At 35.9% G+C, this 12,288-nt stretch overlaps 2 protein-coding genes across 2 annotated transcripts in view; one reads left to right on the forward strand and one right to left on the reverse strand.

The window, feature by feature from the left end:
• Window positions 1–8,711, reverse strand: part of LOC108573154 (lysophosphatidylcholine acyltransferase) — a 26,474-nt gene extending 17,763 nt beyond the window's left edge. Inside the window, exon 1 of the mRNA XM_017935538.1 lies at window positions 8,579–8,711. Within this exon, the coding sequence (XP_017791027.1) occupies window positions 8,579–8,711 (133 nt within the window). The remainder of the gene's footprint in view (window positions 1–8,578) is intronic.
• Window positions 8,712–10,863: 2,152 nt separating this feature from the next.
• On the forward strand, window positions 10,864–12,002 carry LOC108573183. The gene is made up of 5 exons (XM_017935573.1): window positions 10,864–11,009; window positions 11,173–11,308; window positions 11,538–11,695; window positions 11,783–11,895; window positions 11,968–12,002. Exons 1-5 carry the CDS (start codon window positions 10,864–10,866, stop codon window positions 12,000–12,002), a joined length of 588 nt encoding a protein of 195 aa, XP_017791062.1.
• Window positions 12,003–12,288: the final 286 nt, after the last annotated feature.

Genomic DNA, 12,288 nt, shown 5'->3' on the forward strand with positions numbered 1-12,288 from the left:
ATTAAAAATATTCATTTTTGCTGATTGCCCGAATATTTGTGTGACACAGTAATTCTACATAATTTCGATTAATTTCCATTACAATTTTATATACCAAAATGCATCGAACTAACAATACGTAACCCTAAAATACATCAAATGACGTTCCGTACTGAAAAAGTATCAACCCAAACGTTTTATAATTAACCAAAGTTTATTTACAATGTCCGGATATTTTTGGTAATAACTATATGCATATCGGTCAAAAAATGAAAAATGCAACGGTGAAATTGCACCAGCAATCGACGTTTCGTCGGCCATATTTGACTTTCTGTCTCCGTTTCAGCTAAAAGACGAACCGTTTTTACAAGAGAAAAATTTATATATTTTCACGAGTAAAAATGATTAGAAAGACGTGTAATTAGAGTTACTTCGCTTTCAACCGTTTAAAAAACACCGTTTTTACAATGTCTATGCTTTTTGTCCGATTTCACAAAGACGATCTACGAAGTAAAAGTCAGTTTTATTAGAGAAAGTGAATAGTAAAGTTTTAGCTATATTGGTCAAAGTCTACCGCGAGTGTTCCATACAAACCGTGCGATAAATCTTGATGTTTTATCGTTAAAAACTGTTTAGCCACGCTTATTTTACAACCGATTACTCGTCATCTAACGGCGCCGATAACGAAATTCAATATCTCCCTGCATTCCTTGCAATTTCATTGCTCCTACTAGGTGTTTCTAAACCAGTTCGACGTTTGATAGAAAATGCATTCCTCAGAGAAGCTTCTTGCTATCAATAACAATTAATTCACCGAGAGAAAAAAATATTCCAAATATTTCGAAATAAGTGAACAAATGTTTACGATAAATTCATCGATACACTTAAATTACGAATCTTACTTTCTGCAATAAAATCCGTTCATCTGTTAATTTTTCCTCATTTTACAACTCTCTTGTTTAATTTCACGATTTTCGTAAACATTCAAATTGCACGGCACACTTTTCCACGGGGTTCGCCTTCTAAAATAACTTCAAGAGCAAACAGACAAATTTCGCTTTGAAAAGAACCTTGAAAGGAACCGAGAAGGCGGCGATTTTACAAACGCACTCAAGGCCGCCGAAATGTCGCGCGTTGTTTCGATTAAATTTCGCGCATTCGGTCACGTGACGTGTTTGCCGAAGTACTAACAATTACTATTCGGAAAAAACGAGGCGACGCGTGTACGTACAGACGTAAGCATTTCGTTGAGAAACTCCCAATGAACTTTTCAATGCCTCGCGCGGCGGCGTACGTATCTATAAAATGCGAGAAGGTCGTTCATTGAGCATCGACAATGGGTACGTGTGTTCTGTACGGTGTAATGAAACGGAGAACGCGTGAACGGATCGTGAATTTAATCTGCCTCCGTATATAATAATACGATGTGAATTAATGAACTCGCAGCTATTTGGGCTGACGGTCAGAAATTGTGTCAAGGCTCTTCAGGACGAGGAAGGAGAGGAAGGACACGTGATTTGAACGTGAGAATTTCGGAGTGTACGTATGTACCATTGACAAGGCTCTTTTTATATACTTCGCGCTTCATATGTAATTTTCGCTGGTACGTATACACGTGAATGAAACGACAGAGTGTAAAATGTGTGTACACTACATACACGGTTTTTGTAAACGCTCGACACTTCCGGAACACATCGTGCGCGGCAATTTTGAAATCACGTCAAACGTTACTTTTTTTCCTTTTCGGAAATTTTATTTATCCAGTCGAAGAGACGTTGCTACCTAAAACTTCACGATTTGAGCAGTAAAAAATGTAACATCGTACGCGTGTTATTTAAACGTAATTAAAAAAGCTTCGGATTGATCTTTCATCCTTCAAAATGTAAGTAAATATTTTCTATCCTTGTTAATATTTTTTAATTTAAAATTTTAATTTTTCAAATATGAACTTAATATAAAATATAAATGTTAAAAATTTAACGCATCAACGTGATACACTACTGTGTTCCAAACGATCGAAAGATAAGTACAGAAAACCTCAAGGTACGCGACCACATAATACACTGGTTCGACTGTTATCGTCGAACGCAATTTTTTTTTGCTCCACGGAATAATTTCTACATAAAAAAATTCCAGGATTGTTTTTCCCCCCCCCTTTTTTTGTCCACTCTTTGTGGAGAATACGTTCCGCGGAGTAGGTTCTCTATGTACTTATGACCCACATTTCGTGCAGGCGAAAGACTTGCTCTTCTCCCAGTGAAAATTGACGAGAATTGTTTTTCCAGCCGTTTCACATCGTTCATTTTCTTCGCGTCGCGTTCTTACGACGAAAATTCACCGGTGCGTATACATATATATGTATATATACGTATATCAATAATAAGATTGAATACAGGAGCATTTTCATTGGAAAAGCAAAGACCTCGGTGGCCCTTTCATATCCTTTTTCTTAAGAAAACTTAAACGACATGAAAGGGAAAAGTGAAAAGCAGAGGTGAAATAGCATTGAAAGCATTAGCGTGATGTTTTTATACCTAGTTTCCCATTTTCACGTAACAAACTCGTTCTAAACAGTTTTCAAGCTTGTGTGATAGAAAAATTATCAACGAAACAGCGATACTTTATTATGTGATTAGTTAGTTCGGAGTATTTCATATCAGAGGATGTAGGGTAATCAAAACGGAAAAGACGACGCAGTTATAAATGTGAAATGGAAATGTAACACTGTAAACTTGTAACATTATGTGACTTACTAATCGGTTGTGCCAGGTTCATTACTCAATTAAGAGTTCGTTATTAAATACCAACTCGAAATTTAATACGAGTACGTGTGGTTGAGGAAAGTGGACACGTTTATTTTTTAACTTGTCATTATCTGCAAATACTACACCAGGTCGATACACGAGCAGTTTAATTTATTATTTTAACATTTACACGCAAAACGAACATTTCTAATTTTTCTATTTTTTCGTTACTTTTGTACTTCGTTTACGAATGTCAGTTTTATCAGAGAAAATTGCAGCAGTGACGAGAATGTTTCGCGAATTCGTTCAATTTCTAACTATTTATTATACGATTACGAATCATTTTTTGTTTTTGTGAATGTTATTTTTTTCTGGAGAAAATTCGAACAGTGACGAGAATGTTTCGCGAAGTCGTTCAATTTAAGCACAGTTCCGACGAGTTTCATTGCCTCAATTGAACGGTTCGTCGTTAATTTGTTGCAGCTTGTGATCACCGCTAGATATGCGCATCGACATTTATGGAAAAAAGCTGTTTAGAGGAATGTAACTGTAAATATGCTAGGTACATCGTGAACGCAATCCAACATACCGTCGTCAGATTTTCTCGTAATAGTTAAAGAGATTTTCTTTCCACTTGAAAGGATATTTAGAGGCTTCAAAATTCAATATCGTTCAAATGGCGTGTTGCCTGAACATTTTGTATTACTATAACGCAATTCTTGCTAGAAAGGAACGAAGAACCGTGTGTTCCTTAATTTTTCCTCTTATTTCAGATATTTCATAGAGTGATCGCTAAAAATAAAAAAGTATTACAAACATTTTTTCATTTACAATCTTAACCAATTTCTTCGTAATATAGTATACTCAAATATATTTGCAAAACATTAGATAATTATGTCAACTATCAAAAGTATAACAACTCTGTAATTAATTCTATTTGTTAATTAACCTTATTTTTCTGAATGAATTGTGAATTCAAGTTAAAATATTGTTGCATTAGGCAAAGTTTGAATATTTTTCATGGTAATTTTATTCCTAGTTTGTAATATTGAATTAGACTTTAATCGAGTAAAACGAAACTTGGAAAGATAAACGAAAAAGCTATCTGGGCTATTCACAAATAAAATACGAAACATATGTGTTACAAGATGCATAAAAGACGCTTCTCAGTAGCCACGATTACAGATCCCTATCCTCTTTTTAATCCGAAATGATGAATGTTGTGCACGAAACCGATGAAACAGGCTTCTACTCCAATATCATCTTTTCTTACTATCGGTTTCCCGTTGCATAGTGCTACTGCAATGGTCACACAAACGCCAACGAAAGGTCGCATGGTATTTGAATAAATGCACAACTAATTGAAATTCACATTGTCAAGCTATGTTAAAATTTATCGTAATTTCTTTACATCGCGCTGCTCGAAGTTTGCACCGAATCCGGTATGACCAGTTCAAACGGAGAAAGTTTCGGCTCATTCGCCGGCTCGGATCATTCCGAAGGGATATTAAAATTGTGTCAACTACAAAGATTTTATGTTAAAAAGTATATTACAATTTAATATCTCAGGAAGAGAGAAATAGGTTTTGAAAGAAAGAGAGATAAAAATATATTTTATATTGTAGATATAAATTTTGCGCGGGAATTGGTGTGCGTACACGTGGGTGCTTTGTTAAATCACTTCGAAATTATTTTTAACATATTCAATTTCAAATTTAAAAATTTATTTTATATTGTGAATATAAATTTTGCGCGGGAATTAGCCGTGTACAGGTACACCGTGGGTGCTCTATTAAATCACTCGGAAACTATTTTTAATATATTCAATTTCAAACAGTTGCTACATAATAACAGAAATTCATTTTATAATGTAAATATAAATTCTGCGCGGGAATCAATGTGTGTACACGTGTACGCGTAAGTTCGAGTATGAGTAAGCGGGATGAAAGCGTGGCGCGCTCATGAAACGATTGCCGATCGGTGGCACGAGCGAGGTTGGCTGAACTCACGACGCGAGGATGTCCGGGATAGGTTCAATTTGATCGAATGATTTTCTCAACTGTTGAATACTCTAGAACCTAACCTAACCACTTCACGTGCAGTTTTTTACGATTGATAATAAAAGAGCGTAAGATATACACGTGTTGTTTCCAGTTTTTCCTGATAAATTGCAGAAACCTAACCTACAAATGAAAGTGGGAAATAAATGTTTTACGAAATTTGACTTTGAACGCTTTGTTACAAGCAAACACGGAACGTAGCGTAGAATATTTTGCATTGAAAAATACGAAAAAGGTTTTGCAACGAACGTAGTATGAAATATACTACAGAATGAGCGGAATACGAAAGGTCGACCGCGTTTACTTTACATACGTCTATTTACATGATATTTTGTTTCTTAAGACGATTCAATGTGACTGACAAATTGGTATCGATAGTTTTGCTTGTAGCTTTGTAATAAAGCGTTTAACATTTTCTTCTTATTTTCGCACGTGGATTGTCCTCCTGTAGCTTGTTGGGAAAAATCGGAAACACCCTGTACAAAAGAGCGAATCTGGATGAATGGGGGCAATCTGACGATGAGTCTGATTGTGAGCCAGTCTCTGAGAATGTACACGTACTGCAAATAAAATTCGGTGGCCTAAATATGTTTACAATGAAAAAAAAAACGAAATATTGTTTAACTTCGTCCTTCGTCTACTATATTTGGGACATTTAAAAACAATCGAGTTTCGACAAATAAAAACAAGTTTTATATACAAAATTTATATCGGCCAATTTATTTCATTTCTATTTTTCTATTTATATTTGTATTATTTGTATCACATTATTTTCATATTTACGAAATTTATTTACGAATAAGTATAATACACCTATTTCTTTTTTCCTAGCGTTATGCAAAAAAAATCGTATATTTCGCACGCGGCTGTAGTGTTATTACGAAACGTGAACTAATCTGTTGCATCAGTAACTTAATAATAGGAAGTTTGTGTATTTATAGTATTATGTAAAATATAATAATACATTTACAATATACTCGACATTTAACGTCACTGTGTTTGAAACTGCCCACACAATTTCAAGAAATTTAAGGTGGAAAGTAGGAGGAGTTGTTATCTCTGACACGTGTGTATAAAAACTACATGCTCATCGTTCGATTATGATCAGGTAAGAAATAGTTGTTGCAGGAGAAATGCGCTTATTCATTGAACGGTGTGCACGTTGTAATTTTGCTTAATGCACGCGTCAGATTTAACGGTACCTAGATAAGACCGAATGATGCCGTTAAAATTGCTACAGTATCCATTTGCATCGTGCATTTCACTTCAGATGCTGCCTACGTTACGAACAACTGTTTTGTGATAACATAATAGCGTGCCAGAATGCGCGTCGTCGATAAATCTTCTTCTGTTAACGATTTCGATCATTAATCAGGCGATATTTTACTTCACGCTCAATTTGAAAGACATCGCGGTAGGAAGTTACGGTTTACTTTGAATTACAGAAGCGCAATAATGCACGACACAGAGAAACATAGTAGTAACTATAATTTCGATTCATTTATACCTGAGGCCACGAATATCTGTACTATAGTTAAGCATAGTTTAACCAATACTGTTTAAAATTTGATCACGCCACAAACGTTTTGTCTATTTATATTTCGTATATCGCTCAATTTTTTACCCTGCTATATTTACAATTTATAACTCTTATACTACTAATTAGAATTTAAATAAAAAAACGTTCGAACAAACGAAGAAATTAATTTTTCAGTTTTCTCTTATCTCTGTAATAATCAGGACCGAATTTATACTTTTGGAGGCCTCGAAAGAGTAAGTCTAAGTAACTCTTCTTTTTACGTTACCAATTTAATATTTAAAAATAAATATTCTATTTTGCAACTATCAGTAAAAGTTATTTTTTACATCGTTATTCGCGAGAAGTAAGGTTTAAAAAAAAAAAAGAGCGAGGCCCCAGCGTTGCGCCCAATGCGTCTCAACGGTAAACGTGGCCCTGGTAATAATTCTTCGGTCTAATCATATTTTTGCTTCTCGCGAAATAGAAACTTTTCGATCCGACACTATTCCCGCTTCTCTACAAATAACGCCTTTTTTCTCCACCGGTTACAATGCCGGAGAATTTCCATAAGACAAACAAGAGGAGAAATTACATCGTCCATTCATCTGTTTCCACCGAAGACCTCTAACGCAAACTCACTTTGGTACGTGCACGTAAGCGCTTTTCAACCGCTAACGCAGTGAAATCGCGCGGCGGTGTTAAGAGAGCCCGGGATAAGAAACGCGACAGAGACAACGGTTGGAAAAAGAGGACGCGATCTTTTAACGTTGTTCCATCTCTGGCGGTCCAACGATCGCACGTATTCCGCGCGACGTTAGAAGAGGCAGTGATGCGCGCATCAAATGCGATGCAGCACACGCTTTCGAGCCTCCTCCTTCCCCTGTTCAAACGATGCATTTCGAGCCACGTTTAAGTTATGCGCCCGCACGAACAACTATAGAAAGGTGCGCACGTGCGTTAATTAACGCGCGTGTCGGTGCAAAAAGTATTTCACCGTCACGCTGAATGTACATCGTTAAGCGAATTGTCGATTCGCAGAGCTGTGCCAGAACGCGATCGACTAGATCGCTTGTTAATTACGAGCCACGTGGTGAGATTATATACTGCTTACGCATTGAATAAAAGTATCTCCTTTGTCATCGCTGACTTGGTGTACTGGTTTTCCTTTCTTTTTTCTTTGCACAATACCTAGAATATTTTGGGTCGCCGGTTTTATGTACGTTAGGTATCGATTTTACGCGAGGAACAATTGTTCTCCTGTGTGCAGCTTTTTTTTATAGATGCTCCGGGCTTATAAATTATTTCGTTTCGTTCGAATATTAGCTGTGGCGGAAATTCGATAGTTTGGAGGTTAGAAGTTGAAAAATTTAATTTACATACATAGGTTTTTTCGACAACTCGGAAATGTCAATAATTTATCGAAATGTTAAAATTGTTTGCAAGTGCATCAGAAGTATTTTAAAATTTGTAACAAACTTTTATTGCTTTTGTGGAAACGATATTTGTAAGTTTGAATTTATTAGAAATTTCCTAACCTTTAAATGGCAACACTTGTATTTTTCGATATTCGAGTTGCTGTTGTTTAGCGAGAGATCTAATCTAATCGAGAGAAATGCCTGCGTCACGTGCATGTAATTCAGCCTAATTGATAAATACCACCAAATATAAACAACATCGTCAGAAATTCGGCGTATCCAATCGGTGACGCATTTAATCCAAATCTCACGTATCTATAATTACGCATTCTATAGATGTTTCATATTCACGGTCAGAAATGCGAATTAACATCGACGCGAATGTCTCCCGAAGATACATTAGCAATGTAACATTACGGCCGAAATGGATGGCATGACGCATATTCTACGAGACCAGGTGGCCTGATCGTTGAATTTCACCTCCCCCGAGTCGAAAGCCGATCTTTACGTCGCGCCGACGATTCGTAGTTTACGTAACCCTCCACGATGTGGCATACCCCCGAATAAAATGCCGTGCGAGATTGAACGGTCGTCGAATTGCGGGGCAAAGAAAGTGCCCGCGCACCGGCAAAAATCCGTTCTATTTTTACGGATAGACAGTTGCGGTTTAAATTTGTGTCTGTATAGCCGAACATGTGAAATAAAAGGAGTTGCGGGCGAAAAGTAACGGACGTGGCCGTTGTTGCAACGATCAAATTCCCCGCCCCGCCCTTGACAATCCACTAAAACCGTTCGGATCCGCGTGAACATCGATCCCGGGGGAGAATAAGAGATTTCCGCGTGCAGAGAGATTTAGAGAGCTACTGACCTTGAGCTTATCGTAGGTTGTATCGAGCTCGAGACGATGCACGAAGGGGTTCAGGATGTCAGCGCCGAGGGACGCAGCATCCACGTCCTCGTGCTCGTTCCGCATCTTTCCGATGACCTCATCCATGTTTCCCCCGTGTGGAACACGAGCAGAGAATGCGAAAGAAACGGAGGGACGGAGTAGAAACGGTTAAACAGATAGACAGGGGGAGAATGAGACGATAGATGCGGCTTAGTAGTTCGACGTGTCATACACTGCTAGCCGCGAAACGTCAATACGCATCGGCAGGTGCGAGACGTTCCAGTGACGTTCTCGAGCTTTGTGACACTGTTTATAATAACGTACGAGCCGAGACCAGACGAAGTAAAAAAAACGACGAAGAAAAAAAGGGAGCTCTTAATCAACTGCGGCGACACATGATCGCACGTGAAGGGGTAGTCGGTCGACGATCTACTGTGCTCACAGTCGGTTCCGCGGGACGAACCGGCCAAACGCTCTCCGACCGTTACCGAACCCAACCGAACGCACGGGGGATACTGTCGAATGCGTGCGCACCATGCCGTTTAGTCGAAAGTTACTTCGGGCTTCTACGTCGACTTCCCCTGTGCGAGCGAAGTGGCACGACGAAATTGAATCAGGGACGGCTAGTGTATTACCTGGTTCCCTTGTGTTGTTTTTAGTTTTTCATCTTTACGAATAAATAATTCCGGTTAATATTTTAAATATCAACATGAAAAATGATGCGTAGGTAGAAACCGATTTTTGCATTGCACAATATGAAAAGTCGATCGTGTTAACTTTATATGTATATACATGTTTCGTGCCTTGAGACAATTTAATGTGGCTGACAGTATTAGTCATAACAGTTGGCTTGCAGTTATCGCGTACCTAATATTTCACGCTGTATTCAATATTTGCTTATAACTTTGTAACGAACCGTTTTACAGTCGAATTTTATATAATATTTTCGTCTTATTTTGTGTCTTATTTTGACAGACTTAACAAACGATTTCTGGACAATTATGAACGAAGAATTATCGGAATCTGACGTATAATTAACTTACTTCGTATTTAGTACATGAAATATTTCATTTGAAATTATTTATTAGCGTGAAATAGTGTCCTAAAAATAGGAGTGATTTATTTCGGCGTTGAGGAATATAAATTCTTGTTTGTACACTTTCGTAAAAATACATACATATATATCTTATATACATTCCTCAAAATTTTGTTGAAACGTTCTTATATCTTGAAAAATGCATAATTTACAAATATACTTCGTAATTTAAAAAGTATTTTAATCATGTAATTTTAAAAAATTTACGTAAAAATGAAAATATTAAATATGCAATCTTTAATATGCGAAATTTTTAATTTTCAAATGCATTTTTATAAAATCGAAACTAATATCGTTATGGCACCATAGACGCACCAATTTTAAAATGAGCGACTAATAAAGTAAGAGATATCTTTGGAAATTAAGGCTCCATTAACTTTACGAGTGACGTTATAATTCTATTGAAAAACGAGGAAAACAGACACTTTAAAGCATAACTCGAAATTGAAGGTTTGTGTTTATCTTTTTTTTCAAGGTATCGCAACTTTAAACGTTAATATTCTTTTTATAAAAACGGTTATACACGCCTAATCGAAGAAATTTTGTTCTAGATCAAGGTAAACAGATAAAACGATACTTTTCAAAGTTATTATTACAACAATACTGTTTGATTTGAAATTAACTATTATTGTGTAATATGGATATTATAGCAAATTACGATTGAATTTAAGTACGTTGCGATTAAACCTTCAAATTACTTCCTTTTTTCCCTATACTATATATAAAAGTAATTGATTTAATTAAGAGAAATAGGTAAATTCATTCATCAGAATGTTATTTATGTGCAAAAGAATCCTAGGCGCTCAATAATTATACCTTTCATTCGAATCATCTTTACTAGAGCGTATTAATAGGAAGCGTAACATTTACACATTAGATAATTAAAAGTAGTAAAAATATCTCCGAATTATCATAATGTAAAATTAACTCATTTTAATTATTTAAATAATTTTCAAAACATAATTAGGATTGTATTTTGTAATCGTGGAATAACAGTAATAACGTTTTGCTTAATTTACGGTATTTTTACTTGAATTGTCATATTTACATATATCAGTAAAAAAAAATTTGTGTCGATAATATTTATCTCAACTAGCGCTCTCTACTTCCTACATGTGAGTATGTTTTAAACGATCCGGTAAAGAATAACCTATAAACGACATGGCCAAGGAACTGTACAAATATTTGATTAATTATTTCTCTCAGTTGGAGAAAGTAGATTGTAAATGGAAGGAGTTATCTGAAGAAGCCAAACGACCCCTACATGCTTTGAAGAATCAATCAGAGCAACTCCGGCTTGTTATAAGGTAACGTTAACTTTCTACTTTTTTTTTTACACGAGTTTTGTCACTAGTCTGACATTCGGCACATGTAGTTGCTAGAGTGGAAACTCGGTGCACAGTCCTAAGCTGCACCGACGTTTGCCAGAGAATTTTCAGTGATCTGCCGTCAGATGTCACTTTGTTACAGCGAGGAAGTCAATGATGCAGAACTCTGCAAGATAGACGAGCTACGTGAGAGATTAATTTTTAAAATCCTTATGGGAATTGACGACGAACTTGGATTACTTTTGGACATCTTAATGCGTTTCAATAATACTAATCAAGTGAATGAGCTTATGATTTTTAATCTTTCTATTTATACTGTATTTGGTATTATTGTTGCATAATATTAATGCTCTTTAAAGTATTTTTTACTTAAAGCAGTGTCTTAATTTTTAATTTTACGATTGAGAAAATATTTCACGTACGAAAGTGCATAAAACTAATTATGTCAAAGTTAAACATTAATTATTCGGCGATACAATAAAATTATCAAGGCACGTGTTACTTTAGGACCTGAAAAATCGTTTAAAAAATCTGGAAGATGCACGAAGCAAAGTTTCATTAAACGACGAAACAATAAAGGAATTAATCGATGGTACACCTTATACACCAAGATTAAATTTGCTCCTAGAATGGGCTACTGAAGCTTTCAATTACTACCATGAATTGTATCCTTCTAATTACAATTAAAAATATGCCATAGATTTCGATCTAAATTTATCTGTTGCAAAATTTTTAACTTATAAAATCTTCAGATATCTTCAAATCCAGGGAAACATGAAAAAATTTAATTATAAAGACGAGGAAACGATAGAAAATTTAACGAAGTCTTTTGTTGAGGACAGGTTTAAAAGGGCGCGGATCGATCGTAAGTACCTGTCTTTAATTAGCATTTCAATTAATTAGCAATTTTGTCGTTAATTTGCATTACTTATTTCAGGAATACTCGCCTTCACACAATTCATGATACAGTAAAATGTCCGTTAAAGAGTTTTATTCGATGCTTACAAAGAATATAAATTGTTATAAACAAGCTTTTCCAGATTACAAATTTTTGTATATAAATGCGGTAAATGAAAAAAATGTATACTATTCCTTTCGATAATTTTATTTTCCCGTGAATCAAATTTCCTCTACACCAGGACTGTTTACAAAGTTGCTTTATGTGAAGTGGTCAGATAAACGAGAGCATGGGAGCAATATTGGAGCAGTAGGCTACGCCTACTTGAGCAACGATTCTGCGGTGGAGCGTTGTATGAAT

The sequence above is a fragment of the Habropoda laboriosa genome, unplaced genomic scaffold, assembly GCF_001263275.1.
Source record: "Habropoda laboriosa isolate 0110345459 unplaced genomic scaffold, ASM126327v1 scaffold124, whole genome shotgun sequence".
NCBI lineage: Eukaryota > Metazoa > Arthropoda > Insecta > Hymenoptera > Apidae > Habropoda > Habropoda laboriosa.